The sequence below is a fragment of the Pseudophryne corroboree genome, chromosome 4, assembly GCF_028390025.1.
Source record: "Pseudophryne corroboree isolate aPseCor3 chromosome 4, aPseCor3.hap2, whole genome shotgun sequence".
NCBI classification, from domain to species: Eukaryota; Metazoa; Chordata; class Amphibia; order Anura; family Myobatrachidae; genus Pseudophryne; species Pseudophryne corroboree.
In genome coordinates, this window is record NC_086447.1 from 64,485,996 (window position 1) to 64,513,034 (window position 27,039).

The 27,039-nt window shown below is 47.7% G+C and overlaps 1 protein-coding gene across 1 annotated transcript; it reads left to right on the forward strand.

Annotated features, from left to right (window-relative positions):
* Positions 1-2,330: 2,330 nt before the first annotated feature.
* MCM3 (minichromosome maintenance complex component 3) lies at positions 2,331-16,360 on the forward strand. Its single transcript, XM_063915117.1, has 17 exons — positions 2,331-2,548; positions 4,593-4,705; positions 4,839-5,047; positions 6,399-6,529; positions 6,664-6,902; positions 7,085-7,193; positions 8,734-8,887; positions 9,027-9,158; positions 9,559-9,767; positions 9,884-10,058; positions 10,975-11,101; positions 11,184-11,337; positions 12,546-12,686; positions 13,710-13,810; positions 14,318-14,391; positions 15,153-15,222; positions 15,656-16,360. The coding sequence occupies exons 1-17, from the start codon at positions 2,471-2,473 to the stop codon at positions 15,852-15,854; spliced, it is 2,415 nt and encodes an 804-aa protein (XP_063771187.1). The 5' UTR covers positions 2,331-2,470; the 3' UTR covers positions 15,855-16,360.
* Positions 16,361-27,039: the final 10,679 nt, after the last annotated feature.

Genomic DNA, 27,039 nt, shown 5'->3' on the forward strand with positions numbered 1-27,039 from the left:
CAGCCACACCCGAAGTGTATTACTTTGCTGCTAAACCCTGAATTTTTCTGCTGCATGTTGTGATTCTGGTATACTTTGGGCTTTTTTCATAAGTGAGAAATTCCAGTCCGCAAAGCCGGTATGGTGTAAAGTCCATTAGGCCAGAGATGTTTGAACTGTGAAAAATAATAGTGTGCCAAAGCTGCATGAATCCACAGTGATGACATGACTGGCTGACTCAACCTGGCAAAAAAAACCTCACAGTGGAGTATAGGGCCTAATTCAGACCTGATAGCAGCAGCAGCAAAATCTTTCTCTAATGGGCAAAACCATGTGCAGGGCAGATATAACATGTGCAAACAAATTTAAATTGCCGTGTAAAAATAAAGCAGCCAGTATTTACCCTGCACAGAAACAAAATAACCCACCCAAATCTAACTCTCTCTGCACGTTATATCTGCCACACCTGCAGTGCACATGGTTTTGCCCATTATAGAAAAATTTTGCTGCTGTGATCAGGTCTGAATTAGGCCCATAGTCCAGTGTGTGGTGGACATTCGGCAAGGTGCGGGGACCAACCAACAGAGGTTCCCAAATGTGATCCTCAAGGCACCCCAACGGTCCAGGTTTTAGGTATATCCATGCTTGGCCACAGATGACTTAATTAGCACCCCGGTCTATTTGATGTAACCATCTGTGCTGAGCCACGGATAGACCTAAAACCTGGACCGTTGGCGTGCCTTGAGGACCGCGTTTGAGAACCTCTGCAAAAGATGTTAGCAAGGTGCTGCTGCAGTGGGGAATGACTGACCCGTGATGGGACTCTTTGCTAAGTATCTCACAGGCTCTGTGTAGTGGAGAGATGCATGTTCCACAAATAGGTACGGCAAGGCTCAATTGTGCTATGATAACAGTCAAGGTTGCAGTGTCTGCTGTGAAAACAAATGGGGAGACTTTGTGCCTAATTCAGGTGATGTGCGTATACGCAGGATCTGTACTGCACATGTGCAAAGTAAACAGGGATGCGTTGAGGCCAGTGGCTGATGCAGCTTCACTGGCCCTGGCAATGAAAAAACACTGTATACCCTCCAACTGTACCTTTTTGGCAGGTATAGTTCCTTTTTTTTTTTTTTTTTTTTTTAATGGTCGACCTGCCAAAAAGGGCTTTGTACTGATTTTTGACTCTCCAACTTAACATTAAAGGTATAGGAAAGGGGGTGTGACCCATACCTGCCTACCTGACCCTCTCCATGAGGGAGAAAATGCTCTGTTCCTGGACTTTCCTGGTAACGTATGATTGCCATCACCTGTGGTGAGCTAGTTAATTAATAAGAAAGGTGTTTCACCACAGGTGATGGCAATCATACATTACCAGGAAAGTCCAGGAACAGAGCATTTTCTCCCTCATGGAGAGGGTCAGGTAGGCAAGTATAGTGTGACCATGCCCCCGTTCCTAATTTGTATTGGTTTTCATTGGTAAAATATTAGAGGGTATGACTCTGGGGTTAGTTCTAAATCCCTGTTGGGTAAGGGATGTGTGATGTCACCAGGGGGAGGAGCTACAGATGTGTCCACTTACATCTTTGCTATTTTGCTACATTTGGCACAACATGCAAAACACGGCTAAGCTGTTCTTCACGAGTAGCGAGTGGATGGGTTTTAAAATTTTTGTTTGCCATAATAGAATATGTATAAGTAACATTAAAGAAGCAAATTAAGAAAATCACAAGAAATGGCTAAATCTCTGATTCTATAGCAAGCAAAACCGTGCCATACATGTTGGGATATAGCAAAAATGTATGTGGAGTTGGACACATCTGTATGTCACCAGGGGAGGAGCCATGCCCGAACAGGGTACCTGAAATGTACCCTAGTGGGCTCGGTGGCTCTCTTCGCTCGCCAGTGGGTTAGTAAAGGTAGTTGGTGGTGGGGTTGGTAAAAGAACACTCTTGCAGGCATAACTCCTCCCCCTGGTGTCTTAGGTCTTTTGGGCCACTTAATTCTAGCATCTACCATGACGCTGGCCACCCTGAGGATTACACAAGATGCCTCCTGCTGCATTTACATATTATTACACAGCAGCTGCGTACAAACGTGCAGCGGCTGTGCAATAGTGTTCGTCTCTGAATCAGACCCTCCCTAGCTTCACTTAAACCAATTTGCCCTGACTAAATATGGCGGCAGCGGCGCGCACACATTACGTCACTAGTCCGTTCCCACGCTTCACAACGCGATCCCCCAGTCACCGCCCTCCTCCTCCTGTACGACACACACAGCCCCGCCCCTTAGCCGCGAACTCCGCCGCGGATTGGGTAGCCGGCCGTTCGCGCCAATCGCCGGGTCCAATCCGGTGGGAGGGATCGGACAGGTTTGGCGGGAAAGCCGGGTTTTCGCGCCACTAGTCGGATCAGGGAGGCTGCAGAAGAACTTGTAGATCGGCGTCGGCCATTCATCAGCGGGGATTATAGTACCAGACACCGGAGATTGAGCCATGGCCGGAGTGATTGAGGCGGACGAGCAGGAGATGCGGGATGCCCAGCGCGAGTACCTAGATTTCCTGGACGACGAGGTGAGTGCGGGGCAATAACTTCATACTTACCCCGGGCGGGGGCTCGATCACCCTCCAAGCACACTGCTCCCCCTCACCGGCCTGCAACCTCCGACTGCAATTCCCAGATCATGCTGCGATCAGAGAGTAAGTGGGAAAAGCAGAAGCTGGGCGGCTGGGGTAGGTGCCCTGGTACCCACTCCGCTTACTTCCGAGGTAAGTGATCAAGCTGTAGTTCCTGGGACACTACTTCTGCTTCTCCAGCTGGTGTATTCCCCTTACAGGGGTGGTTCTTCCTGCTGTGCATGAGTGGGTGAGAGTTGGGGATCCCCGGGGGGCAGTGCCCACCCCCCATCTCATAATGCTGTAATGTACCCTGTTGTGTCCTAGTTGCCGCCCCCCACGCATACATACATACATACATACATACTTCCCTTCTCTCCCGGAATGGCCGGGAGGCTCCCCCTGTCCCGCCTCCGGCCACCCCCTCCATTACAGCACAGCCTTCCCTGCCCGACCACTGAGCCGACCTGGCTGCTCTCTCCCGCAGAGAGCAGCCAGAATATCGGTAAGTATGATACATGTACACATACATACGCGCGCACATATACATACGCGCGCACATATACATACGCGCGCACATATACATACGCGCGCACATATACATACGCGCGCACATATACATACGCGCGCACATATACATACGCGCGCACATATACATACGCGCGCACATATACATACGCGCGCACATATACATACGCGCGCACATATACATACGCGCGCACATATACATACGCGCGCACATATACATACGCGCGCACATATACATACGCGCGCACATATACATACGCGCGCACATATACATACGCGCGCACATATACATACGCGCGCACATATACATACGCGCGCACATATACATACGCGCGCACATATACATACGCGCGCACATATACATACGCGCGCACATATACATACGCGCGCACATATACATACGCGCGCACATATACATACGCGCGCACATATATACACACACGCAATACAGCCCAGCCTCTCTCCTGTGCAGCCCTGTGTGCATTGTCTTCCACCCGTCCATGTAATGTCTGTGTCCTTGTAGTGTGTGGTAGGTCCCTACATTAGTATGAGTAGTGCAACATTACCTCTGTACAGGTCCCCTCCTCCTGTGCATCCCCTGTGTATGGGTATTGTCTTGCCCGCAGTAACTGTGTGCTGGGGTACATGTGGTTGCTGGATCCTGGTTATTTCATGGTCGTCACTCTGCTGGTGGAAGGAGATGATCTCTTCCGGTGATCAGGCTCTCTAGTGTGACCCAGGTGGTTCTTTCACACTGCAGGCTACCAGGGTTCGACCCTGGTATACCCCTTTCACACCGCACAAATAACCCGGTATTCAGCCGGTATTGGGGTTGGCACGGGTCCTGGTGTGAGAGGGGTCATGGATGAATTCCTAGGTCGCCTGACCCGGTCATTCAGCCCAGCCTGGGAATAAAGGGTTATTCCCAGGTTAAATCCCTGGTTAAGTGCAGTGTGAACGGGTTGCCGGGTCGATGGGACCTGTCCACTGCATAGGGAGAGGCAGCGCAATGATGATGGCATCTCCTAGCGCCGCCCCTGATGGCTCCGTCCACTTTATCACTCCCAAGACTTAAAGGCCCTACACACCTAGCGATTGGTCGCCAACGTGCACGACAGCCGTCTGACGGAGAGGAGTGAAGTTTCTTCGCTCTCCCCCGTCATACGGCTTCATGGCTTGCATATGTTTAAACGATATGGCACCAATGATGAACAAGTGCTGCTCATCGGTCATCATTGGTGCCTACACACTGAGAAATATGAACGATATCCATTGATGAACGAGATCGTTCATATCTTAAAGTGAAATCGCAATGTAAGGTTATATCATAAACATATGATCCGGTATAAATGTTAATAATCCTTTTCACAGAATGTATTGAAAATTTATTTAAGTCGCGGCCTAATCCGCTAAAGACAGTTTATTGCTATAAAGTAACACGTTATTTCCCCACCACCAATCCCCCCCCTTGCAGGAAGATCAAGGTATTTACCAGAGCAAAGTCCGAGACATGATCAGTGATAATAATTGCCGGCTGATTGTGAATATTAACGATCTCCGGAGGAAGAATGAGAAGCGCGCGCACCTGTAAGTACGCTGTCATAGTGTAACCCATCTGCGCATCTAAAGAGCATTTTGTAGAAGCCTTTATGCCTTATTCTAGCTGATGTGTTGATTGCAGCCTATAGCTATACACAATTGTAATGTGTTTATTTACCAGGCTTATGAACAGCGCCTTTGAGGGGCTGATCGCTTTCCAGCGGGCGCTGAAGGATTTCGTGGCGTCCATCGATGGTACCTATGCTAAGCAGTATGAAGACTTCCATGTTGGCCTAGAGGGCAGTTTCGGCTCCAAACACGTCACCCCTCGTACGCTCACGTCCCGCTTCCTGGGCTGCGCTGTCTGCGTGGAGGGGATCGTTACTAAATGTACGTATAAGAAGTTTCTTGTAGACTGCTTTTCCCATAACTGGTCTTCCATAGCTTTAAGATTTAATGACGTGAAAGCCTTATTGTAAACGGATTACAATATCATCAGACTGTAATTTATAGTGGAAGCAAAAAGACAGTAAAATATTGTAAATTAAACATCCATAACCTCTTATAGCTGCGTACAGAGAAGGTGACAGAGAAGCTTTGCGTTCCTCTAAGCTTCATTGACTGCAGCGCCATCTTGTGGCAGAACACATTATTGCAGAGATGCACAAATTTAAATAGCTGGATAACGTTCTGTTTCATTAGAATGGAGTATAAAGAATAACCCATTAGCAGTTTACTATGAATTCGTTAACGGCGTACAGCATAGGGATTGTTGTGGGATGAGCCAGTATTCAGAATGCAGGCTCATAGATTAATAACCTCACTAGTTTATGGTGAATTGATGAGCTTTATTGATTATCATGATCAGAATATCAAGCAATGCAGGATGTATTGGCAGTGAAATGTATTGGAGTTACTGGAGAGGGGTTGCAGTACCTCCGGTGATCGCTGCCTGTATGGCATCTGCCTAGTGCTGATGTTACAGTGCAGGTCTGGCCAACCTATGGCCTTCCAGCTGTTGTAAAACTACAAGTCCCAGCATGCCGTGCCACCGGTTTAGCACTCCCTAATAGTAAAACTGTGGCAGGGAATGCTGGGGCATTCAAAACAGCTGGAGAGGCACAGGATGGTCAGGCCTGTTATAGTGAATGACTTCTAGCAGTTGGGGGGGGTGCTGCGTGTATGTGAGATCCTATTGAGAGGTTATGGGGCATATGCGCAGAGACATCGGGAGTACTTGGTGGACTGCCTCTCTTTGTAGGTGGTAAACTTTTTTTCATAGCTACTGCAACCAAAGGTCACCACCACTTCATACACATCCTACTATGTTCTGCCCTGTGTGGTTGGTCATTCAGAACATAATCCTCCTTTCTGAACTGTTCTTTAGTCCTTGGGTTACTGTCATTGGGCTGGGTTTGTGCGGGATGTAGCTGGGATCCCAGCAGTCAGAATGCCGGGGCCGAAATCCTGAACGGGTTAGGTTTAAGCTGCGGAGACTGAGGGCTGGGATTAGCATTACCTGCACCCCTGCCATGCCAGTGTCTGTATTCTGACTGCTGGCATCCCATACCCAACACGTTGGTACCATGCCACTAGCTGGTCAGACTTCTGTCGCTCAGCTGGAATGTTCACACTGTATGAGTTGAGCCTTTATATTTATGTAGCTGCTGATATTACAGGCGCACCCAATGAATGCAGAGTTCAGGTCAGGTTATTTCATTACACAATTGTCGCATCCCAGGCTCCCTGGTTCGTCCTAAAGTGGTACGCAGCGTCCATTACTGTCCGGCTACGAAGAAGACCATTGAGCGCAAGTACTCAGATATGACCAGCCTTGAGGCCTTCCCGTCCAGTGCCATCTATCCCACTAAGGTGAGAGTTCTGCTCCACAGGATATTTGGGGGGGGGGGGGATTTATCCTAACCATTTAGAGACCACAAGTATTCAGGGCTGTAGCTGGACAGTCGTATGCTTAAAGCATGTCTCTTACCCCTTTCTTAATACAGGATGAGGATAATAATCCACTGGAGACAGAATTTGGCCTCTCGCTGTATAAAGACCATCAGACAATTACTATTCAGGAGATGCCAGAAAAAGCCCCCGCGGGTCAGCTGCCCCGATCTGTAGATATCATCTTAGATGATGACCTTGTTGACAAGGTGAAGCCTGGTGACCGTGTACAGGTCATTGGCACCTACCGCTGTCTGCCATCCAAGCAAAATGGCTACACCTCTGCGTCATTCAGGTAACTGCGTCCTTCTGTCTTTTTCCAGTTTTGATGGCTGCCCTATTGATCTTTGGGCTCCACAGTTCTTGTGTTGTAGGATATTTAACTGGGGGAAATGGTCTGGGGACCTAGGTACAAAAATGCCAACTTGTGTGTCTGCAAACTCTGCCCTCCATGTTAATGCCTATATTTTCTTGCAGGACCATCCTGATAGCCTGCCACGTGGTTCAAATGAGCAAGGAAGTGTCTCCTGTCTTTTCGGCGGACGATTTGTCCAAAATAAAGAAGTTCAGTAAAAGCCATTCCAAGGTAACGCTTGTGTTAACTGTGCTTTCAGCATTGTCGCACACGGTGACCTTTATATCCCTCTGTGTCCGTTATCGTTTGCCTTTATTGTATATCCCGTTATGGCGGTAATGGGTGTGGGACCCCGTTCGATGCAGCAGATCGCTACGAACACTTGCTGGGACCAAAGAGCAGAAATAGGAAATGCTTCCCATCTCTAAAGGCCCGTACACACTGGTCGATATATCGGCCGTTCTCTTGAACGGCCGATATATCGCGGGACCGTCGGCCAGTGTGTACGGCCGATACGTCTGTGAACTCCGTCGTTCAGACGTATCGCGTCGGCCCCGCAGCACAGCCAACGGCCAATATATCTACCAATATATTGGCGCGTCGCTGTGTGTGTATGGCCGACCGCCCGTACACATGCTGCGGCGGCCGGCGGTGATTGACAGGTGAACTGGACGGGCATGTGTACACGCCTGCCCAGTTCATGACGTCAGTCCCCGACGGATCGAGTAGTGTGTATGCTCAACACACTGCTCGATCCGTCCATAGATATATCTGCAGATCAATTGATCTGCAGAAATATCTGTTAGTGTGTACCCACCTTTAGGCTCATATCTGTTTGGTGCCATCACAGGATGCAGCGTTGATTCCTTTCCTACCAGTAGAAACCGTTGTGCTAGTACATTGTAAAAGTTTGAATACATGGACAAAGGTGGTAGAAGATTAAATTGCACCCATCTTTCTGAATAAAATGCTAAATAGAGATTTTTTGTTTTATAGCACATTTCATGCATTAAACTGCTTTCCAAATATTTTAAGAGCATGTTTTTGTTAACAGTGAAGTGCATCGGAATCTAATCTAATTAAGATAAATGCATAATGCCGCTTAAGAATGGAGAAAACCTAATAAGCTTGTGCTACAGCATAATTCCCGAGATAACAAGTGTATCTAGGTAATTACACAGGCTATGACAATTCTGAGTTAGGCATAAATAAAAATTAAGACAGTAACTGCGCATAGGAGTAAGACCATGCTGAACTTAGATGGAACATGTGCAAAAAGATTCAGAGGTGGGGAGGAGAGAGTCCAAACCTGGGTCTAAATTGTATTGTAAAAACAACTATCCAGCATTTGTGGGCTGCATGCAAAAGCAGCCAGTATTTACACTGCATGGGAAAATAATGTATCTGCATCTCTTGCAATGCCACCTGATCTGTCCAGGTGCAAAGCTGCTGTTTTGCTTTCCTGCCACCAAAGAATTAGCCCCTTTCTGCCCTTGAAGATTAGGTCTGTGAAAAGGAAAATGACAAACTACTGTAACGTTGGGTAGCACTAGCTGGCGGTGCTAGCTTACCCTTCTGACTTCCGTGTCCGTGAAGGTCTCCTGGGATATAGTAGAAGTTGTGATGACTGGCATTCCAGGCAGACAGGCTCTGTGGTACCTCGGATATGATTACCTGCATCGGGCCACAGGCATTCAGAAGAAAAGCTTTTTAACTTGGAATGTTCAGAATGACATAATGCGTAATGATTGGTTCCTTGCTCTATCGCCAGGATGTGTTTGAGCAGCTGTCCCGGTCTCTCGCACCCAGTATTCATGGCCACCACTACATTAAGAAGGCAATCCTGTGCATGCTGCTGGGAGGTGTGGAGAAGGTGCTGGATAATGGGACCCACATCAGAGGAGACATAAACGTTCTCTTAATAGGTATATTACACCGTATTCTCATTCCTCTACATTTCATGTATGTATTGCACTCACTCATAACGTTCATTGCTAGCTCTGTGCACTAGAGATGCCTTCAATACAAACTGTCTAATACAAACTTGCTTATAACTTATTTTAGGTGATCCCTCCGTGGCAAAGTCTCAGCTACTAAGATATGTGCTCGGCACTGCTCCCCGTGCCATCGCTACCACTGGCAGAGGGTCCTCGGGAGTGGGTTTAACTGCAGCTGTCACCACTGACCAAGAGACGGGTAAACAGCGCTGTCTACACCGCGTGTCGGGGGTGGTATGTAGTAGTGTGAGATTACGGAGCAGGTGTGACTTCAGGAAGTCCGTTTTGCTAGGTTTAAAGCGACAATTGTTTAAGTCAGGTTTTGCCTTATAACGGTCACTTTTAGCGGGGAACACCCCCCCCCCCCCCCTCCCCCCCCAAATCGTGCACTTCCTGTAACCTCAAACTATTATGTAGCCCCCGTATTCTCTTAAAAAAACATTTTCAATTCTTTTGAACATGCAAGTTAAGGACCGTGATATTGATGCACGTGTTTAATCGCTCAAAGCTGGAATATGCCTCTTAAATTGACTCTTACATGAGGGGTTTTTTTTGTGTGGATATTAAAGCTAATGTGTACATGGTTTTTGTTTTGCCAGGGGAGAGAAGACTGGAGGCCGGGGCCATGGTGTTGGCCGATAGGGGTGTAGTCTGCATCGATGAGTTTGACAAAATGTCCGACATGGATCGGACGGCCATCCATGAGGTCATGGAGCAAGGTCGTGTCACCATCGCCAAAGCTGGCATTCATGCTCGGCTAAATGCCCGCTGCAGTGTGCTGGCAGCAGCTAACCCCGTCTATGGAAGGGTGAGCCTTGTTGCATACCGTCACCTTGCTATTAATATAGAATCGTAGTTGTTGGGCTCTGTGCTGTATGGAGACACCAGAGTTTAATAGGTTCATATCTCTTCCCCGGATCTTAGTATGACCAGTACAAGACCCCTATGGAGAACATTGGCCTTCAGGACTCCTTGCTGTCCCGTTTTGATCTCCTCTTTATTATGCTGGATCAGATGGATCCGGAGCAGGACCGTGAGATCTCTGACCACGTCCTGCGCATGCACCGGTACAGAGCCGCAGGGGAGCAGGATGGGGATGGTGAGTTCTTATAAAGAGATCAGCGGATTGTACTATTGGTTGCCGTTACCACAACGGGTAGGATGAGTCCTATGTATACAGACGGAGGCTGCAGGAATAGTTGGTGCCATTGATGTACATTTATATAGGGTGTCTCGTCTTCCAGCAGGTCTTAGACTTCCTCTGTTCACTGCTAACCATGCCGATTATGTTCAGCCGCACTGCTAGGTGATTGCTAAAACAGATTTAGTACAGTGGTCCTCAGGACCCCAAACGGGTCATGTTTTCCAGGTCACCCAGCAGGCACACAGGTGTATTTGTTACTCACTGACACATTTAAAAGATCCACAGGTGGAGCTAATTATTTCATTTGTGATTCTGTGAGGAGACCTGGAAAATATGACCGGTGTTGGGTCCTGAGGACCGAGTTTGAGAACCTGTGGTTTAGAATACCTATATTGCACCAATAAACATTTAATTGTATATGATTGCACCATGGTGCTAATATGTTGTTGCCCCGATATCACCCAGCAACTCTTTTTACACCCCCCACCCCATTATACAGACCGTTGCAGGTCCTCCATCATTGGAACACTGTTCCGGTCTTTTACAAACCAAATAGTCATCACAACCATCTGTTCTCCTCGACAGTCTGATCTGTTTGTTTTTAAATGGCTTTACTTGCGCTTCAAGTCCTCGGGGGCAGATTTATTAAGCCTGATGAAGTGATAAAGTGGAAGGTGCTAATGTGCCAGCCAATCTGCTTCTAACTGTCATGTTACAGGCTGTTTTTGAAAAATGATAGTTAGGAGCTGATTGGCTGGTGCATTATCACCTTCCACTTATCACTTCACCAGGCTTAGTAAATCTGCTCCTCAGTGCTGCATGGCTAGATACTGCAGGCCTGTAATGAGATGATGTAAATGTTGTGTTCCAGCTATGCCCCTGGGCAGCACAGTGGACATCCTTGCCACAGAGGACCCCAACGTCACTCATGAGGAGCAGCAGGAGCTGCAGGTCTATGAGAAGCACGACAGCCTCCTCCATGGAGTGAAGAAGAGGCGGTAAGTGCGGCGTTTTCATGTGTAAGAGAATGATGCGGCAGCGGCTTGACTGAGTGTTGACCAATATTTCTCACGTCACCAGGGGGGAGAAGCTCATCAGCATGGAGTTCATGCGCAAGTACATACACGTGGCCAAGCTCTTCAAGCCCGTTCTGACTTCGGAGGCCGCCGGTTACATCGCAGAGGAGTATTCCCGCCTGAGGAGCCAGGAGCAGATGAGCACCGATGTGGCTCGGGTGAGTCCTCTACGAGCCTTCATAAATGTGGTTCCTCTGTAGCCAGCCAATTTCTGCTCTGAGTCCACCGGGTCCTTCAGGTTGTGGTCCAGAAGCATTGTGTGCCTGTTCTAGGTCTCTCCTAAGTACACTGGTAATCAGAACAATTCTAACAAACTCGGCAACGTAACATGGTGTAAAACTGAGGTTCTTATAATTCTTGGCCCAAAATATGGACCCACCTACCAAGACCCAGGTGACCTCATCAGGTGTATCCCTAACATTCCCAAGGTCAAAGTTTTGGTGGAGTTCCACAAGATAGGAGGAGCAAGGGAGAGAGGTCTTTATAGGTGGGTGTTGGATGGTTACAAGGATGAGAGATGTAGGTCAGAGGGGGAGAGTGAAAGTAGGTCAGATGTACTGTAATGAAGGGAAGGAGATGGTGAGAAACTTGAATTGAATGTTGGAGGAAATGGGATGCCAGGGCAGGGATGTGCTGAGCGGTGCGAAGATCCTTCTCCCCACAGCACATGGTCGAGGTTACAGCTATCGAGGTGAGAGATAAGGGAATCTATAGAAGTGTTTGACAGGAGTACTGGAAGTGTGGGGGGAAAAGCCAGTGCAGACTTGTAACAGGGGCGTTATTGCCAACTGAATAGATGGGCAATAACCCTAGGAGGGGGAGAGGTGTTCCGTACGCATTGCTCTTTAGGTAATGTTGGGGCACCCAGGTGGAAATACAGTAGCAGAGACGTAGCTGGTAGAGAAGAGGTAGATTTGTCTGCATGTATGATAGTGGAGGGAGGAGAGAGAAGCAGGTGCCATGAGTTGAGCCTTAAGAAATGTGTCTGACAATGGAGGAGGCGATCCAGGAGAGTGCTGCAAGGGGAGGTAATTGTGTTGACATTTGGGTAACTCTGGTAGATGAGTGACCCTTCCAGTGTTCCGTGTGTAGAGCAGATGAGTGCCTGTAGTCAGGGCAGTCTCTGAAGTGAGGGAAAGAGCAGAACAGTGGATCAGGTGCTTGCACACAAACTACTGCTGTAATTAGGAGGGGATGAGAGGGGATTGCTGTACACAGGGGAGTGCATGATTGCAAAGGGAAATGGTATGTGAAGAGCTGGGAGGGGGAGGAGTGAGGGTAGGTGCTTGTATTACTCCAAAACAGTGGTGTATTCATATTACTGTTGTGTGAGCAGTAACATCTAAACTGTACTCTTCCTCATCAGACCTCTCCTGTCACTGCCCGTTCCCTGGAGACTCTGATCCGCTTGTCCACTGCACACGCTAAAGTGCGGATGAGCAAAACTGTCCAGCTGCAGGACGCCGAGGCTGCTGTGGAACTTGTCCAGTATGCGTACTTCAAGAAGGTGAGGGACTTCTGCCGCTTCCCTTGCTCATACATATTGACTACAGCTAGATTACAAGGATTCATTTGTAACCAATGGGATCCGGTCTGAAGATCGACACTGTCTAGGTCGACAATGTATAGGTCGACGGTCACTAGGGTTTCTAGGTTGACATGTGCTAGGTCGACAGGTCAAAAGGTAGTCATGAGTTTCACTTTTTTTTTATTTTTTTACTTTCATACTTAACGATTCACGTGGACTACGATTGGAAGATTCACGTGGACTACGATTGGAACGGTAATCTGTGCAGGGCACAGTGGTAGCGGGGCACCTTGCCCGAAGCGGTGCACTAATTCGACTTCCTGGTCACTGTACGCAGAAAACGACACAAAAAAACAACCCTCATGTCGACCTAGCACATGTCGACCTATAGTGGTCGACCTTGCACAGGTCGACCTATAGTGGTCGACCTTGCACAGGTCGACCTATAGTGGTCGACCTTGCACAGGTCGACCTATAGTGGTCGACCTAGCACAGGTCGACCTATAGTGGTCGACCTAGCACAGGTCGACCTATAGTGGTCGACCTAGACACTGTCTATTTGATCCACACCCGTAACCAATATGTAATTTGAAGTATTGAACTCTTCAGTAGAAGGAAAGCTTTTCCTGTCCTATGTGTAGTACCCAATAACAGCCACTGTGTGTCGCTGCTGATGCATGAGGTAGATTGTCTAGCTGGTCTGGATCTTCCCGATCTGATAAAGAATGACTTATTGTCCCACAGGTTGATGGCTGACACTTATTTCTAGAATGAACAATCTTGCGCTACATGTGGGATTGCTCGTGGAAGTTTGTTTGCAATCTAGATATAGTCCACCTTGAGACCATATTGGTAGCAGACCAAGTATTGCTGATGAAGTAGAATATAATATGTGGAAGGGCTGGGTATCTGGACTATGTTACTGGTGTGTAGAGGTTTAGTGCTGGGAAGTGACCTGTTGTCAGAGCCGAGGGTCTGAATCCTGTGGTGGTCTGTGTTAAGGTACTGGAGAAGGATAAGAAGCGAAGGAAAGGCACGGAGGACTCAGATACTGAGGAGGAGGAAGTGCTGACGCAGACTGACCGGCAAACCAGAAAGAAAAGGTCAGTGATGTACTCTTGATGCTGTGCCGCCATAGCTGTGTGAGGTAGGCACTACACCTGTGTGCGCTGATGAGATGCTGAGACCGAATAAGGTCCAGACATGAGGTGTAGTGGCAATGATTTAGCACATCTACGATCAGGCACACTGACGTGGGTGAACGCCCAGCACAGGGCTAGTCCGCCCCACATGTCTGGCCCCCCCTTCCCCTTGCAGAAGTATAAAAGCATTGCACAGCTGCAATGATTTTGTACTTCAGGAGTAGCTCCTGTGCACTGACAGGGAGCTGCTCGTCGCAGCGGCTGCATGTAACGCTGCCGTACTGTGCATATTAGAGGGCGGATACCTCTTGTGTAAGCAGTTCCTGACGCTCTAATGCAATCTGTCTCTCTCTGCTCAGTAACTACTGTGGACTGGTGGACACCTGGTGCCCAAACGTTACCGGACATTGGATCTAATACATGACCCTTTTCAGTCTGTGCCTGATGTGGTTTTTCTTGTGTTTCCAGGAAGACGACGGGTGCGGATGGAGAGTCACATGACCCCTACGCTTTCAGCGATGCAGAAGATGAGACCCCTGATGGTTAGTTCTTAGATTGCTCATATTTCTCCCTCTTATCGCCGGTGCTGCCGCTTTGACCTAGATCTGCAATGTCTCCGCTGCCCTGATTCTTGGGCACCAGATTTCTAGGTGTGATGTGTGGTCGCAGAGGAGTTTCTGTAAATGTCAGATCAGATATGAAACCTTTTATATTTGCATGGAGATGTTGCTGCAGAGCTATTCTACAGAACAAAGACGCTTATGTAGGTTAAAATGGAAAACCTCTTACCAATGCTGTAATACGCAACCATGACGCGTGTGTCAGGTGATCAAACGGAAGTGTCTAGTAATTGTATGGTTTTATCGGGCACACGTGGCGCATTCAGAGCTATGAGTGTCATATTAGTGTTTGTATGCTCTAGTTCCACTACGTTGGTAAGTCAGTCCGCTCGAAGCCTCATCACTGACTGTAACTCTCGCACACCTAAACCTTGTGTCTCTTAAAAACATACATTACAAAGGACCACAGTGTTGGTGTCACTTTGTCAGTCTTAATTTATTAAACACTGGCATCGTAATTTTCTTTATGCCAGAAGCAGAAACCATGTTATAGAAAGGAAAGAAAAAATAAAATAATGCAAGAGACAAAACCTTTGCTCCGTACTTTTGAGATATTCTGTCTGTACGAGCGCTACGTTGCTCTGCGCAGTGAGGAATACACTTGCCCGGCAGCCAGTAAATGTTACAGGTGCCTGTGTCTGTCCCTGTTACCTCTAATGGTTCATTTGTCTTTTCAACTACAGTTCAGGCCCATCCCCCGAAAACCCCAGAGCACGGAGACTCGCCTAAGAAAACAGGACTGTCTGGAGAGAGGTAATTGTGCCGGGGTCATTTAAAGGACTTTGGAGTTTTATTTTTCAGTGATTGGTTTACTGGGAATCTGCACTTGAGGGAGGGGGGGGGGGGGGGGGGGGGTAGTAGAGTAGAAATACCTCCCCTTAATTACATTATGATTTTGATGGCACACTTGCTTTGAGGAAGACTTGTGTGCCCCTCCAGACACTGGGCTGATCCATGGCCAAACCAATGAAATTCCTGTGACCCCAGCCAATAGTATCTTTATGGCTCTGCTGAGTGTTCATTGATACCATGCAATGGCTATGCCTTTCTGGTAAAGCTACGGTAGCCTGGGAGTGACATTTGTTTTGCATCTTTCAGGTCATGGCTATCCTGCAGCCGTTTGGTTTATTACTCTTTTTCTTTTTTTATTCCAATTTGACGTTTTGTTTTTTTGTCTTATCACCAGGCTGAAAGATTTCAAGGCGGCTTTGCTAGATGCCTTCAAGACGGCCCATGCCCAGTCCGTCGCTATGCCGGCCCTCATGACCGCTATAAACAAGAACAATGATGCTCCTTTCTCCCAGGGGGAGGTGGATGCTGCTCTGGAACTCATGGAGGAGGCGAACCATATCATGGTTTCTGAAAACATTGTGTTCTTGATTTAATAATGGACAATGGTTTTTGTTTTTTGGAAAGCGGAGTCTGAGGTCTGGTTAGTGACCTGCGTTGGCGCATTTGCCTGGACTACAGCTGCTTTCACCTCCCTTCAGTGGGATAATGCTTTTATGCAGCCATGTGCTACGTTTCTACAAGCACCTTTATACAGTATATAGGGTTTCGTGTCCGCCTGTGGTCACGTTCCACAAATTCCAGTCAGCTTTGTTTTACCTTTATTTTACAAATTAGGGGAAGCCCGTTTTATATAGCGTCAGATTGTTTTACTTTATCTGGGGAACGCTTGGAAGAGGTTTTTATTGGGCTTGTTTGGTATATTTTAATACCCTTTATAAGTCACTTTGTTGCAATATTGTAGTTGTAGTCTGTATAGAAGTTTACCTTATTCCAGGTAAGTAATGTTTGCAAATTTTTTTTTTTTCCTTTTGTATAGTACAAACTTGTCACCTAGCTCCTCTTACACTGTGTAATATTGGCAATAAAATGTAAAACTTTACCAACTGCAGACAAATACATTGAACATTTACTGAAGGCGGCCAGACTTGCTGCATGTCTGACTAGTTCGGCCAGCCTAACACAACGGCCTGCACATTTTTGCTACAAAGCTGGTTACCAGTTCTCATCCTGACTATCCTTGGACTGGTGGAAAATGCAGTGAGTACAGTCCTGTTCCCATTACACAAACTGTACCCCATGCAATCTTGCAGCATCTGCTTGTCAATTTCTGACCAAACTGGGTACATTAATTTCTGGTTGCAGTATTGGTTTAGTACAGTGGTGCCTCGGGTTGGTAATTAGGACCAATTCAAGTTATTTACGGACAGTGTAATAAACAGTGCCAATGTGTTTGGCTTTCAATCATTAAATGTGGACAAAAAGCAAATCGTGCCCCTTACCACCTAACTGAAAGGATGATGTATAAAACGCAACTGTAATATATAATTTCTCTAACGTCCTAGTGGATGCTGGGGACTCCGTCAGGACCATGGGGAATAGCGGCTCCGCAGGAGACAGGGCACAAAATTTAAAAGTTTGACCACTAGGTGGTGTGTACTGGCTCCTCCCCCTATGACCCTCCTCCAAGCCTCAGTTAGGTTTTTGTGCCCGTCCGAGCAGGGTGCAATCTAGGTGGCTCTCATAAAGAGCTGCTTAGAGTAAAAGTTTTGATAGTTTTATTATTTTCAGTGAGTTCTGCTGGCAACAGGCTCACTGCAACGAGGGACCTAGGGGAGAAGAAGTGAACTCACCTGCGTGCAGGATGGATTTGCTTCTTAGGCTACTGGACACTAGCTCCAGAGGGACGATCACAGGTACAGCCTGGATGGGTCACCGGAGCCGCGCCGCCGTCCCCCTTGCAGATGCCGAAGTAAGAAGAGGTCCAGAAACCGGCGGCTGAAGGCTTTTCAGTCTTCATGAGGTAGCGCACAGCACTGCAGCTGTGCGCCATTGAGCTCAGGCACACTTCACACCGGCGGTCACCTGAGGGTGCAGGGCGCTGGGGGGGGCGCCCTGGGCAGCAATGTTAATACCTTTCTGGCTAAAAAGAATACATCACATATAGTCCATGAGGCTATATGGATGTATTTCACCCCTGCCAGGTCTCAGAAAAACCGGGAGAAGAGCCCGCCGGAATAGGGGGCGGGGCCTATCTCCTCAGCACACAGCGCCATTTTCCTACACAGCTCCGCTGCTAGGAAGGCTCCCAGGCTCTCCCCTGCACTGCACTACAGAAACAGGGTAAAAAACAGAGAGGGGGGGCATTTTTTGGCGATATTATATATATTTAAGCAGCTATAAGGAAACAACACTTATATAAGGTTGTTCCTATATAATTATAGCGCTTTGGTGTGTGCTGGCAAACTCTCCCTCTGTCTCCCCAAAGGGCTAGTGGGGTCCTGTCTTCTATCAGAGCATTCCCTGTGTGTCGGTACGTGTGTGTCGACATGTATGAGGACGATGTTGGTGTGGAGGCGGAGCAATTGCCGGTAATGGTGATGTCACCCCCTAGGGAGTCGACACCGGAATGGATGGCTTTGTTTATGGAATTACGTGATAATGTCAGCACGCTGCAAAAGTCGGTTGACGACATGAGACGACCGGCAAACCAGTTAGTACCTGTACAGGCGTCTCAAACACCGTCAGGGGCTGTAAAACGCCCTTTGCCTCAGTCGGTCGACACAGACCCAGACACGGACACCGAATCTAGTGTCGACAGTGAAGAAACGAACGTATTTTCCAGTAGGGCCACACGTTATATGATCACGGCAATGAAGGAGGCTTTGCATATCTCTGATACTGCAAGTACCACAAAAAGGGGTATTATGTGGGGTCTGAAAAAACTACCTGTAGTTTTTCCTGAATCAGAGGAATTGAATGACGTGTGTGATGAAGCGTGGGTTACCCCTGATAAAAAACTGCTAATTTCAAAGAAGTTATTGGCGTTATACCCTTTCCCGCCAGAGGTTAGGGCGCGCTGGGAAACACCCCCTAGGGTGGACAAGGCGCTCACACGTTTATCCAAACAAGTGGCGTTACCGTCTCCTGATACGGCCGCCCTCAAGGATCCAGCTGATAGGAGGCTGGAAAATACTCTAAAAAGTATATACACACATACTGGTGTTATACTGCGACCAGCAATCGTCTCAGCCTGGATGTGCTGGGGTGGCTTGGTCGGATTCCCTGACTGAAAATATTGATACCCTGGATAGGGACAGTATTTTATTGACTATAGAGCAATTAAAGGATGCATTCCTTTATATGCGAGATGCACAGAGGGATATCTGCACTCTGGCATCAAGAGTAAGTGCGATGTCCATATCTGCCAGAAGAAGTCTATGGACACGACAGTGGTCAGGCGATGCGGATTCCAAACGGCATATGGAAGTATTGCCGTATAAAGGGGAGGAATTATTTGGGGTCGGTCTATCGGATTTGGTAGCCACGGCAACAGCCGGGAAGTCCACCTTTTTACCTCAAGTCCCCTCCCAGCAGAAAAAGACGCAGTCTTTTCAGCCGCAGTCCTTTCGTTCCTATAAGAACAAGCGAGCAAAAGGACATTCATATTTGCCCCGAGGCAAAGGAAAGGGTAAGAGACTGCAGCAAGCAGCCCCTTCCCAGGAGCAGAAGTCCTCCCCGGCTTCTGCAAAGGCCTCAGCATGACGCTGGGACCTTACAAGCGGACTCAGGGGCGGTGGGGGGTCGCCTCAAGAATTTCAGCGCACAGTGGGCTCACTCGCAGGTGGACCCCTGGATCCTGCAGGTAGTATCTCAGGGTTACAGGTTGGAATTCGAGAAGTCTCCCCCTCGCCGGTTCCTAAAATCTGCTTTGCCAACGTCTCCCTCAGACAGGGCGACGGTATTGGAAGTCATTCACAAGCTGTATTCTCAGCAGGTGATAATCAAGGTACCCCTTCTACAACAGGGAAAGGGGTATTACTCCACGCTATTTGTGGTACCGAAGCCGGACGGCTCGGTAAGACCTATTCTAAATCTGAAATCTCTGAACCTGTACATACAAAGATTCAAGTTCAAGATGGAGTCACTCAGAGCAGTGATAGCGAATCTGGAAGAAGGGGATTTTATGGTGTCCTTGGACATCAAGGATGCTTACCTTCATGTCCCAATTTGCCCTTCACACCAAGGGTACCTCAGGTTTGTGGTACAAAACTGTCATTATCAGTTTCAGACGCTGCCGTTTGGATTGTCCACGGCACCCAGGGTCTTTACCAAGGTAATGGCCGAAATGATGATCCTTCTTCGAAGAGAAGGCGTATTAATTATCCCTTACTTGGACGATCTCCTGATAAGGGCAAGATCCAGAGAACAGCTGGAGGTCGGAGTAGCACTAACTCAAGTAGTGCTCCAACAGCACGGGTGGATTCTGAATTTTCCAAAATCCCAACTGATCCCGACGACACGTCTGCTGTTCCTAGGGATGATTCTGGACACTGTTCAGAAAAAGGTATTTCTTCCGGAGGAGAAAGCCAGGGAGTTATCCGAACTCGTCAGGAACCTCCTAAAACCAGGGACAGTGTCTGTGCATCAATGCACAAGAGTCCTGGGAAAAATGGTGGCTTCTTACGAAGCGATTCCATGCACGAATTTTTCAGTGGGATCTGCTAGACAAATGGTCCGGATCGCATCTGCAGATGCATCAGCGGATAAAATTGTCGACAAGGGTCTCTCTGCTATGGTGGTTGCAGAGTGCTCATCTGTTAGAGGGCCGCAGATTCGGCATACAGAACTGGGTCCTAGTGACCACGGATGCCAGCCTGAGAGGCTGGGGAGCGGTCACACAAGGAAGAAACTTCCAGGGCGTGTGGTCAAGCCTGGAAACGTCTCTTCACATAAATATACTGGAACTAAGAGCAATCTACAATGCTCTAAGCCTGGCAAAACCTCTGCTTCAGGGTCAGCCGGTGTTGATCCAGTCGGACAACATCACGGCAGTCGCCCACGTAAACAGACAGGGCGGCACAAGAAGCAGGAGGGCAATGGCAGAAGCTGCAAGGATTCTTCGCTGGGCGGAAAATCATGTGATAGCACTGTCAGCAGTGTTCACCACATGATTGTAGTCCATTGGGAAAGACCAATGGTGGACATGATGGCGTCCCGCCTTAACAAAAAACTGGACAGGTATTGCGCCAGGTCAAGAGACCCTCAGGCAATAGCTGTGGACGCTCTGGTAACACCATGGGTGTACCAGTCAGTGTATGTGTTCCCTCCTCTGCCTCTCATACCAAAAGTACTGAGAATTATACGGCAAAGGGGAGTAAGAACGATACTAGTGGCTCCGGACTGGCCAAGAAGGACTTGGTACCCGGAACTTCAGGAGATGCTCACGGAAGATCCGTGGCCTCTACCTCTAAGAAGGGATCTGCTTCAGCAGAGACCGTGTCTATTCCAAGACTTACCGCGGCTGCGTTTGACGGCATGGCGGTTGAACGCCGGATCCTAAGGGAAAAAGGCATTCCGGAAGAGGTCATCCCTACCCTGGTAAAAGCCAGGAAGGAGGTGACCGCACAACATTATCACCGCATTTGGAGAAAATATGTTGCATGGTGTGAGGCCAGGAAGGCCCTGACAGAGGAATTTCAACTGGGTCGATTCCTACATTTCCTGCAAACAGGATTATCTATGGGCCTCAAATTAGGGTCCATTAAGGTTCAAATTTCAGCCCTTTCGATTTTCTTCCAGAAAGAATTGGCTTCAGTTCCTGAAGTCCAGACTTTTGTAAAAGGAGTACTACATATACAGCCCCCGGTTGTGCCCCCAGTGGCACCGTGGGATCTCAATGTAGTTTTGGATTTTCTTAAATCCCATTGGTTTGAGCCACTCAAATCGGTAGATTTGAAATATCTTACATGGAAAGTAACCATGCTACTGGCCCTGGCTTCAGCCAGGAGAGTGTCAGAATTGGCGGCTTTATCTTATAAAAGCCCATATCTGATTTTCCATTCGGACAGGGCAGAATTGAGGACGCGTCCTCATTTTCTGCCTAAGGTGGTATCAGCGTTTCACCTGAACCAGCCTATTGTGGTGCCTGCGGCTACTAGCGATTTGGAGGATTCCAAGTTGCTGGACGTTGTCAGAGCATTGAAAATATATATTTCAAGGACGGCTGGAGTCAGAAAATCTGACTCGCTGTTTATACTGTATGCACCCAACAAGCTGGGTGCTCCTGCTTCTAAGCAGACGATTGCTCGTTGGATTTGTAGCACAATTCAACTGGCACATTCTGTGGCAGGCCTGCCACAGCCTAAATCTATCAAGGCCCATTCCACAAGGAAGGTGGGCTCATCTTGGGCGGCTGCCCGAGGGGTCTCGGCATTACAACTCTGCCGAGCAGCTACGTGGTCAGGGGAGAACACATTTGTAAAATTCTACAAATTTGATACCCTGGCTAAGGAGGACCTGGAGTTCTCTCATTCGGTGCTGCAGAGTCATCTGCACTCTCCCGCCCGTTTGGGAGCTTTGGTATAATCCCCATGGTCCTGACGGAGTCCCCAGCATCCACTAGGACGTCAGAGAAAATAAGAATTTACTCACCGGTAATTCTATTTCTCGTAGTCCGTAGTGGATGCTGGGCGCCCATCCCAAGTGCGGATTGTCTGCAATACTTGTACATAGTTATTGTTACAAAAAAATCGGGTTGTTTATTGTTGTGAGCCATCTTTTCAGAGGCTCCTACGTTATCATACTGTTAACTGGGTTCAGATCACAAGTTGTACGGTGTGATTGGTGTGGCTGGTATGAGTCTTACCCGGGATTCAAAATCCTTCCTTATTGTGTACGCTCGTCCGGGCACAGTATCCTAACTGAGGCTTGGAGGAGGGTCATAGGGGGAGGAGCCAGTACACACCACCTAGTGGTCAAACTTTTAAATTTTGTGCCGTCTCCTGCGGAGCCGCTATTCCCCATGGTCCTGACGGAGTCCCCAGCATCCACTACGGACTACGAGAAATAGAATTACCGGTGAGTAAATTCTTATTTTCTCTAACGTCCTAGTGGATGCTGGGGACTCTGTAAGGACCATGGGGAATAGACGGGCTCTGCAGGAGACTGGGTACTCTAAGAAAGATTTAGTACTACTGGTGTGCACTGGCTCCTCCCTCTATGCCCCTCCAGACCTCCGTTAGAATCTGTGCCCGCAATATGGTTTGTTGGTTCCGCACTAGCAGTGCGCTGTAAAGTCACACTAAAATATAAGTAAATATGAAAATAACCAATATAAATAATGCTAGTAACCCAATCTTTGAATAGCACTTTGCTATTGGTGGTGCTTCCAAAACACTTTGTAGATTAACTACACATATATGGGGAAAGAGAAGGACAAAAGAATTCTTTTTTGGGAGCACTCTTAATTGAAAATAATAGTCGTTCAAAACAGTATAAGGTAGACAATTTATTGATGAATAATCTAAAACTTAACATTTATTCTGTTCCTTTAAAATATGGACCTAATTAGAATCTTAGTTTCTAAATAAGAGATAGAAAGGTGAAAATATAGATTAAAATAGTGAGAGTTGGTAGCATAGGTATGCTCCACCAGTGTTTATCAGGTGAAAATATAAGTGATCATCTTGGTGATATCCACAGTGCCTGGTATTCCTAAGTGGTCTCCCCTCAGAGTACTAGCCAGGTCTATCCTATCAGCTTCCGAGATTGAAGATCGGGCTACTTTCAGGATAGTACGACCTTGAACAGTGAAGATGATAAATGAAGGAAGAGAGAACCCACTTCTGCTGTCTGTACTCTGCCTGCTACACGTCACTGAATAAATTGGCCCCAGGCTTTTCCAGATGAGAGTGTGTTGGAAAAGAGAGCCGTAACCAGTCTAGGGGTGGAATAATTCACTAGATGTCACGGTCATATTCCACTTTCAATAAGAAAAGAAAAAAGAAAGAGGACACTTCTGCTTTCTGATTTGACATCAAAATGTACGCTGAAAAGGACAGGGCCCTTGCCAGCACTGCTGTCAGCCAGATGAGAGAGTGATAGAAGAGGTAAGAGGAAGTACAGATCGGAAAATAAGTGTTTGAGAAGTTAAATACTATGTTCATATAGAAAAACAACATTCCAGTCACATATATAATTGATCACCTCTGAATGTAGAAGCCAAATATGCGCACTAACATCAATACATAAATAAATATGCTAGTAATTCTGAATGGCAGATAAGTTGGAGTTCTAGCACATTAGTTCAATAACGTATATTAAATCATGAACATTTAGGCATTTGACAAATCATAATAATTCCGGTTAGTTGATAAAACCGGAGTGACAGTGTCTGTGGAAATAAACGGAATCCTATTCACCTGAAACACATTGTTAAGTGATGGATCATTGGTAATATAGTAACCTTGACCTCTCACAAAAAAGGCTAAAATGAAATTTCTCTATCGTCCTAGTGGATGCTGGGGTTCCTGAAAGGACCATGGGGGATAGCGGCTCCGCAGGAGACAGGGCACAAAAAGTAAAGCTTTAGGATCAGGTGGTGTGCACTGGCTCCTCCCCCTATGACCCTCCTCCAAGCCAGTTAGATTTTGTGCCCGGCCGAGAAGGGTGCAATCTAGGTGGCTCTCCTAAAGAGCTGCTTAGGAAAGTTTAGCTTAGGTTTTTTATTTTACAGTGAGTCCTGCTGGCAACAGGATCACTGCAACGAGGGACTTAGGGGAGAAGAAGTGAACTCACCTGCGTGCAGGATGGATTGGCTTCTTGGCTACTGGACATCAGCTCCAGAGGGACGATCACAGGTACAGCCTGGATGGTCACCGGAGCCTTGCCGCCGGCCCCCTTGCAGATGCTGAAGTAAGAAGAGGTCCAGAATCGGCGGCAGAAGACTCCTCAGTCTTCTAAAGGTAGCGCACAGCACTGCAGCTGTGCGCCATTTTCCTCTCAGCACACTTCACACGGCAGTCACTGAGGGTGCAGGGCGCTGGGAGGGGGGCGCCCTGGGAGGCAAATGAATACCTATTTTGGCTAAAAATACCTCACATATAGCCTCCGGAGGCTATATGGAGATATTTAACCCCTGCCAGAATCCGTTAAGAGCGGGAGACGAGGCCGCCGAAAAAGGGGCGGGGCCTATCTCCTCAGCACACAGCGCCATTTTCCCTCACAGAAAGGCTGGAGGGAAGGCTCCCAGGCTCTCCCCTGCACTGCACTACAGAAACAGGGTTAAAACAGAGAGGGGGGGCACTAATTTGGCGATATGCTTATATATATATTAAGATGCTATAAGGGAAAACACTTATATAAGGTTGTCCCTATATAATTATAGCGTTTTTGGTGTGTGCTGGCAAACTCTCCCTCTGTCTCTCCAAAGGGCTAGTGGGTCCTGTCCTCTATCAGAGCATTCCCTGTGTGTGTGCTGTGTGTCGGTACGTGTGTGTCGACAGGTAGGAGGACGATGTTGGTGAGGAGGCGGAGCAATTGCCTGTAATGGTGATGTCACTCTCTAGGGAGTCGACACCGGAATGGATGGCTTATTTAGGAAATTACGTGATAATGTCAACACGCTGCAAGGTCGGTTGACGACATGAGACGGCCGACAAACAATTAGTACGGTCCAGACGTCTCAAAAACACCGTCAAGGGTTTTAAAACGCCCGTTTACTTTAGTCGGTCGACACAGACACAGACAGGGACACTGAATCCAGTGTCGACGGTGAATAAACAAACGTATTCCTTATTAGGGCCACACGTTAAAGGCAATGAAGGAGGTGTTACGTATTTCTGATACTACAAGTACCACAAAAGAGGGTATTATGTGGGATGTGAAAAAACTACCATAGTTTTTCCTGAATCAGATAAATTAAATAAAGTGTGTGATGATGCGTGGGTTCCCCCCGATAGAAAATTATGGGCGGTATACCTTTTCCCGCCAGAAGTTAGGGCGCGTTGGGAAACACCCCTTAAGGTGGATAAGGCGCTCACACGCTTATCAAAACAAGTGGCGGTACCGTCTATAGATAGGGCCGTCCTCAAGGACCAGCTGACAAGGCTGGAAAATATAATAAAAAGTATATACACACATACTGGTGTTATACTGCGGCCAGCGATCGCCTAAGCCTGGATGTGCAGAGCTAGGGTGGCTTGGTCGGATTCCCTGACTAAAAATATTGATACCCTTGACAGGGACAGTATTTTATTGACTATAGAGCATTTCTATATATGCGAGATGCACAGAGGGATATTTGCACTCTGGCATCATGAATAAACGCGATGTCCATAACTGCCAGAAGATGTTATGGACACGACAGTGGTCAGGTGATGCAGATTCCAAACGGCACAGTATGGCCGTATAAAGGAAGAGGACTTGTTTGGGGTCGGTCCATCGGACCTGGTGGTCACGGCAACTGCTGGAAAATCCACCGTTTTTTACCCTAAGTCACATCTCTGCAGAAAAAGACACCGTCTTTTCAGCCTCAGTCCTCTCGTCCCTATAAGATCATATCTGCCCAGGGATAGAGGAAAGGGAAGAAGACTGCAACAGGCAGCCTATTCCCAGGAACAGAAGCGTTCCACCGCGTCTGACAAGTTCTCAGCATGGCGCTGAGACCGTACAGGACCCCTGGATCCTACAAGTAGTATCCCGGGGGTACAGATGGGAATGTCGAGACGTTTCCCCTTCGCAGGCTCCTGAAGTCTGCTTTACCAAGTCTCCCTCCGACAAGGAGGTAGTATGGGAAAAAATTCACAAGCTGTGTTCCCAGCAGGTGACAATTAAATTACCCCTCCTACTACAGAAAAGGGGTATTATTCCACACTATATTGTGGTACTGAAGCCAGAAGGCTAGGTGAGACTTATTCTAAAAAAATTTTTTTTTGAACACTTACAAAGGTTCAAATTAAGATGAAGTCACTCAGAGCAGTGATAACGAACCAGGAAGAAGGGGACTATATAGTGTCCCGGGACATCAGGGATGCTTACCTCTATGTCCCAAATTTGCCCTTCTCACTAAGGGTACCTCAGGTTCGTGGTGCAGAACTGTCACTATCAGTTTCAGACGCTGCCGTTTGGACACGGCACCCCGGGGTCTTTACCAAGGTAATGGCCGAATTGATGATTCTTCTTCGAAGAAAAGGCGTCTTAATTATCCCTTACTTGGACGATCTCCTGATAGGGGCATAGTCCAGGGAACAGTTGGAGGTCGGAGTAGCACTATCTCGGATACTGCTACAATCAGCACGGGTGGATTCTAAATATTCCAAAATCGCAGCTGATCCCGACGACACGTCTGCTGTGCCTAGGGATGATTCTGGACACAGTCCAGAAAAAGGTGTTTCTCCCGGAAGAGAAAGCCAGGGAGTTATCCGAGCAAGTCAGGAACCTCCTAAAAACAGTGCATCATTGCACAAGGGTCCTGGTAAAAATGGTGGCTTCCTACGAAGCAATTCCATTCGGCAGATTTCACGTAAGAACTTTTCAGTGGGATCTGCTGGACAAATGGTCCGGATCGCATCTTCAGATGCATCAGCGGATAACCCAATATCCAAGGACAAGGGTGTCTCTCCTGTGGTGGTTATAGAGTGCTCATCTTCTAGAGGGCCGCAGATTCGGCATTCAGGATTGGATGCTGGTAACCACGGAGCCCAGCCTGAGAGGCTGGGGAGCAGTCACACAAGGGAAAAATTTCCAGGGAGTGTGATCAAGTATGGAGACTTTTCTCCA

Excerpts from the sequence above, each read along its gene's own strand:
- MCM3 (XM_063915117.1), top strand. The coding sequence starts at position 2,471 with ATGGCCGGAGTGATTGAGGCGGACGAGCAGGAGATGCGGGATGCCCAG. Across the intron at positions 4,706-4,838 it reads AATGAGAAGCGCGCGCACCT|GCTTATGAACAGCGCCTTTG; the intron begins GTAAGTACGCTG and ends TTTATTTACCAG. Across the intron at positions 11,338-12,545 it reads TGAGCACCGATGTGGCTCGG|ACCTCTCCTGTCACTGCCCG; the intron begins GTGAGTCCTCTA and ends CTTCCTCATCAG.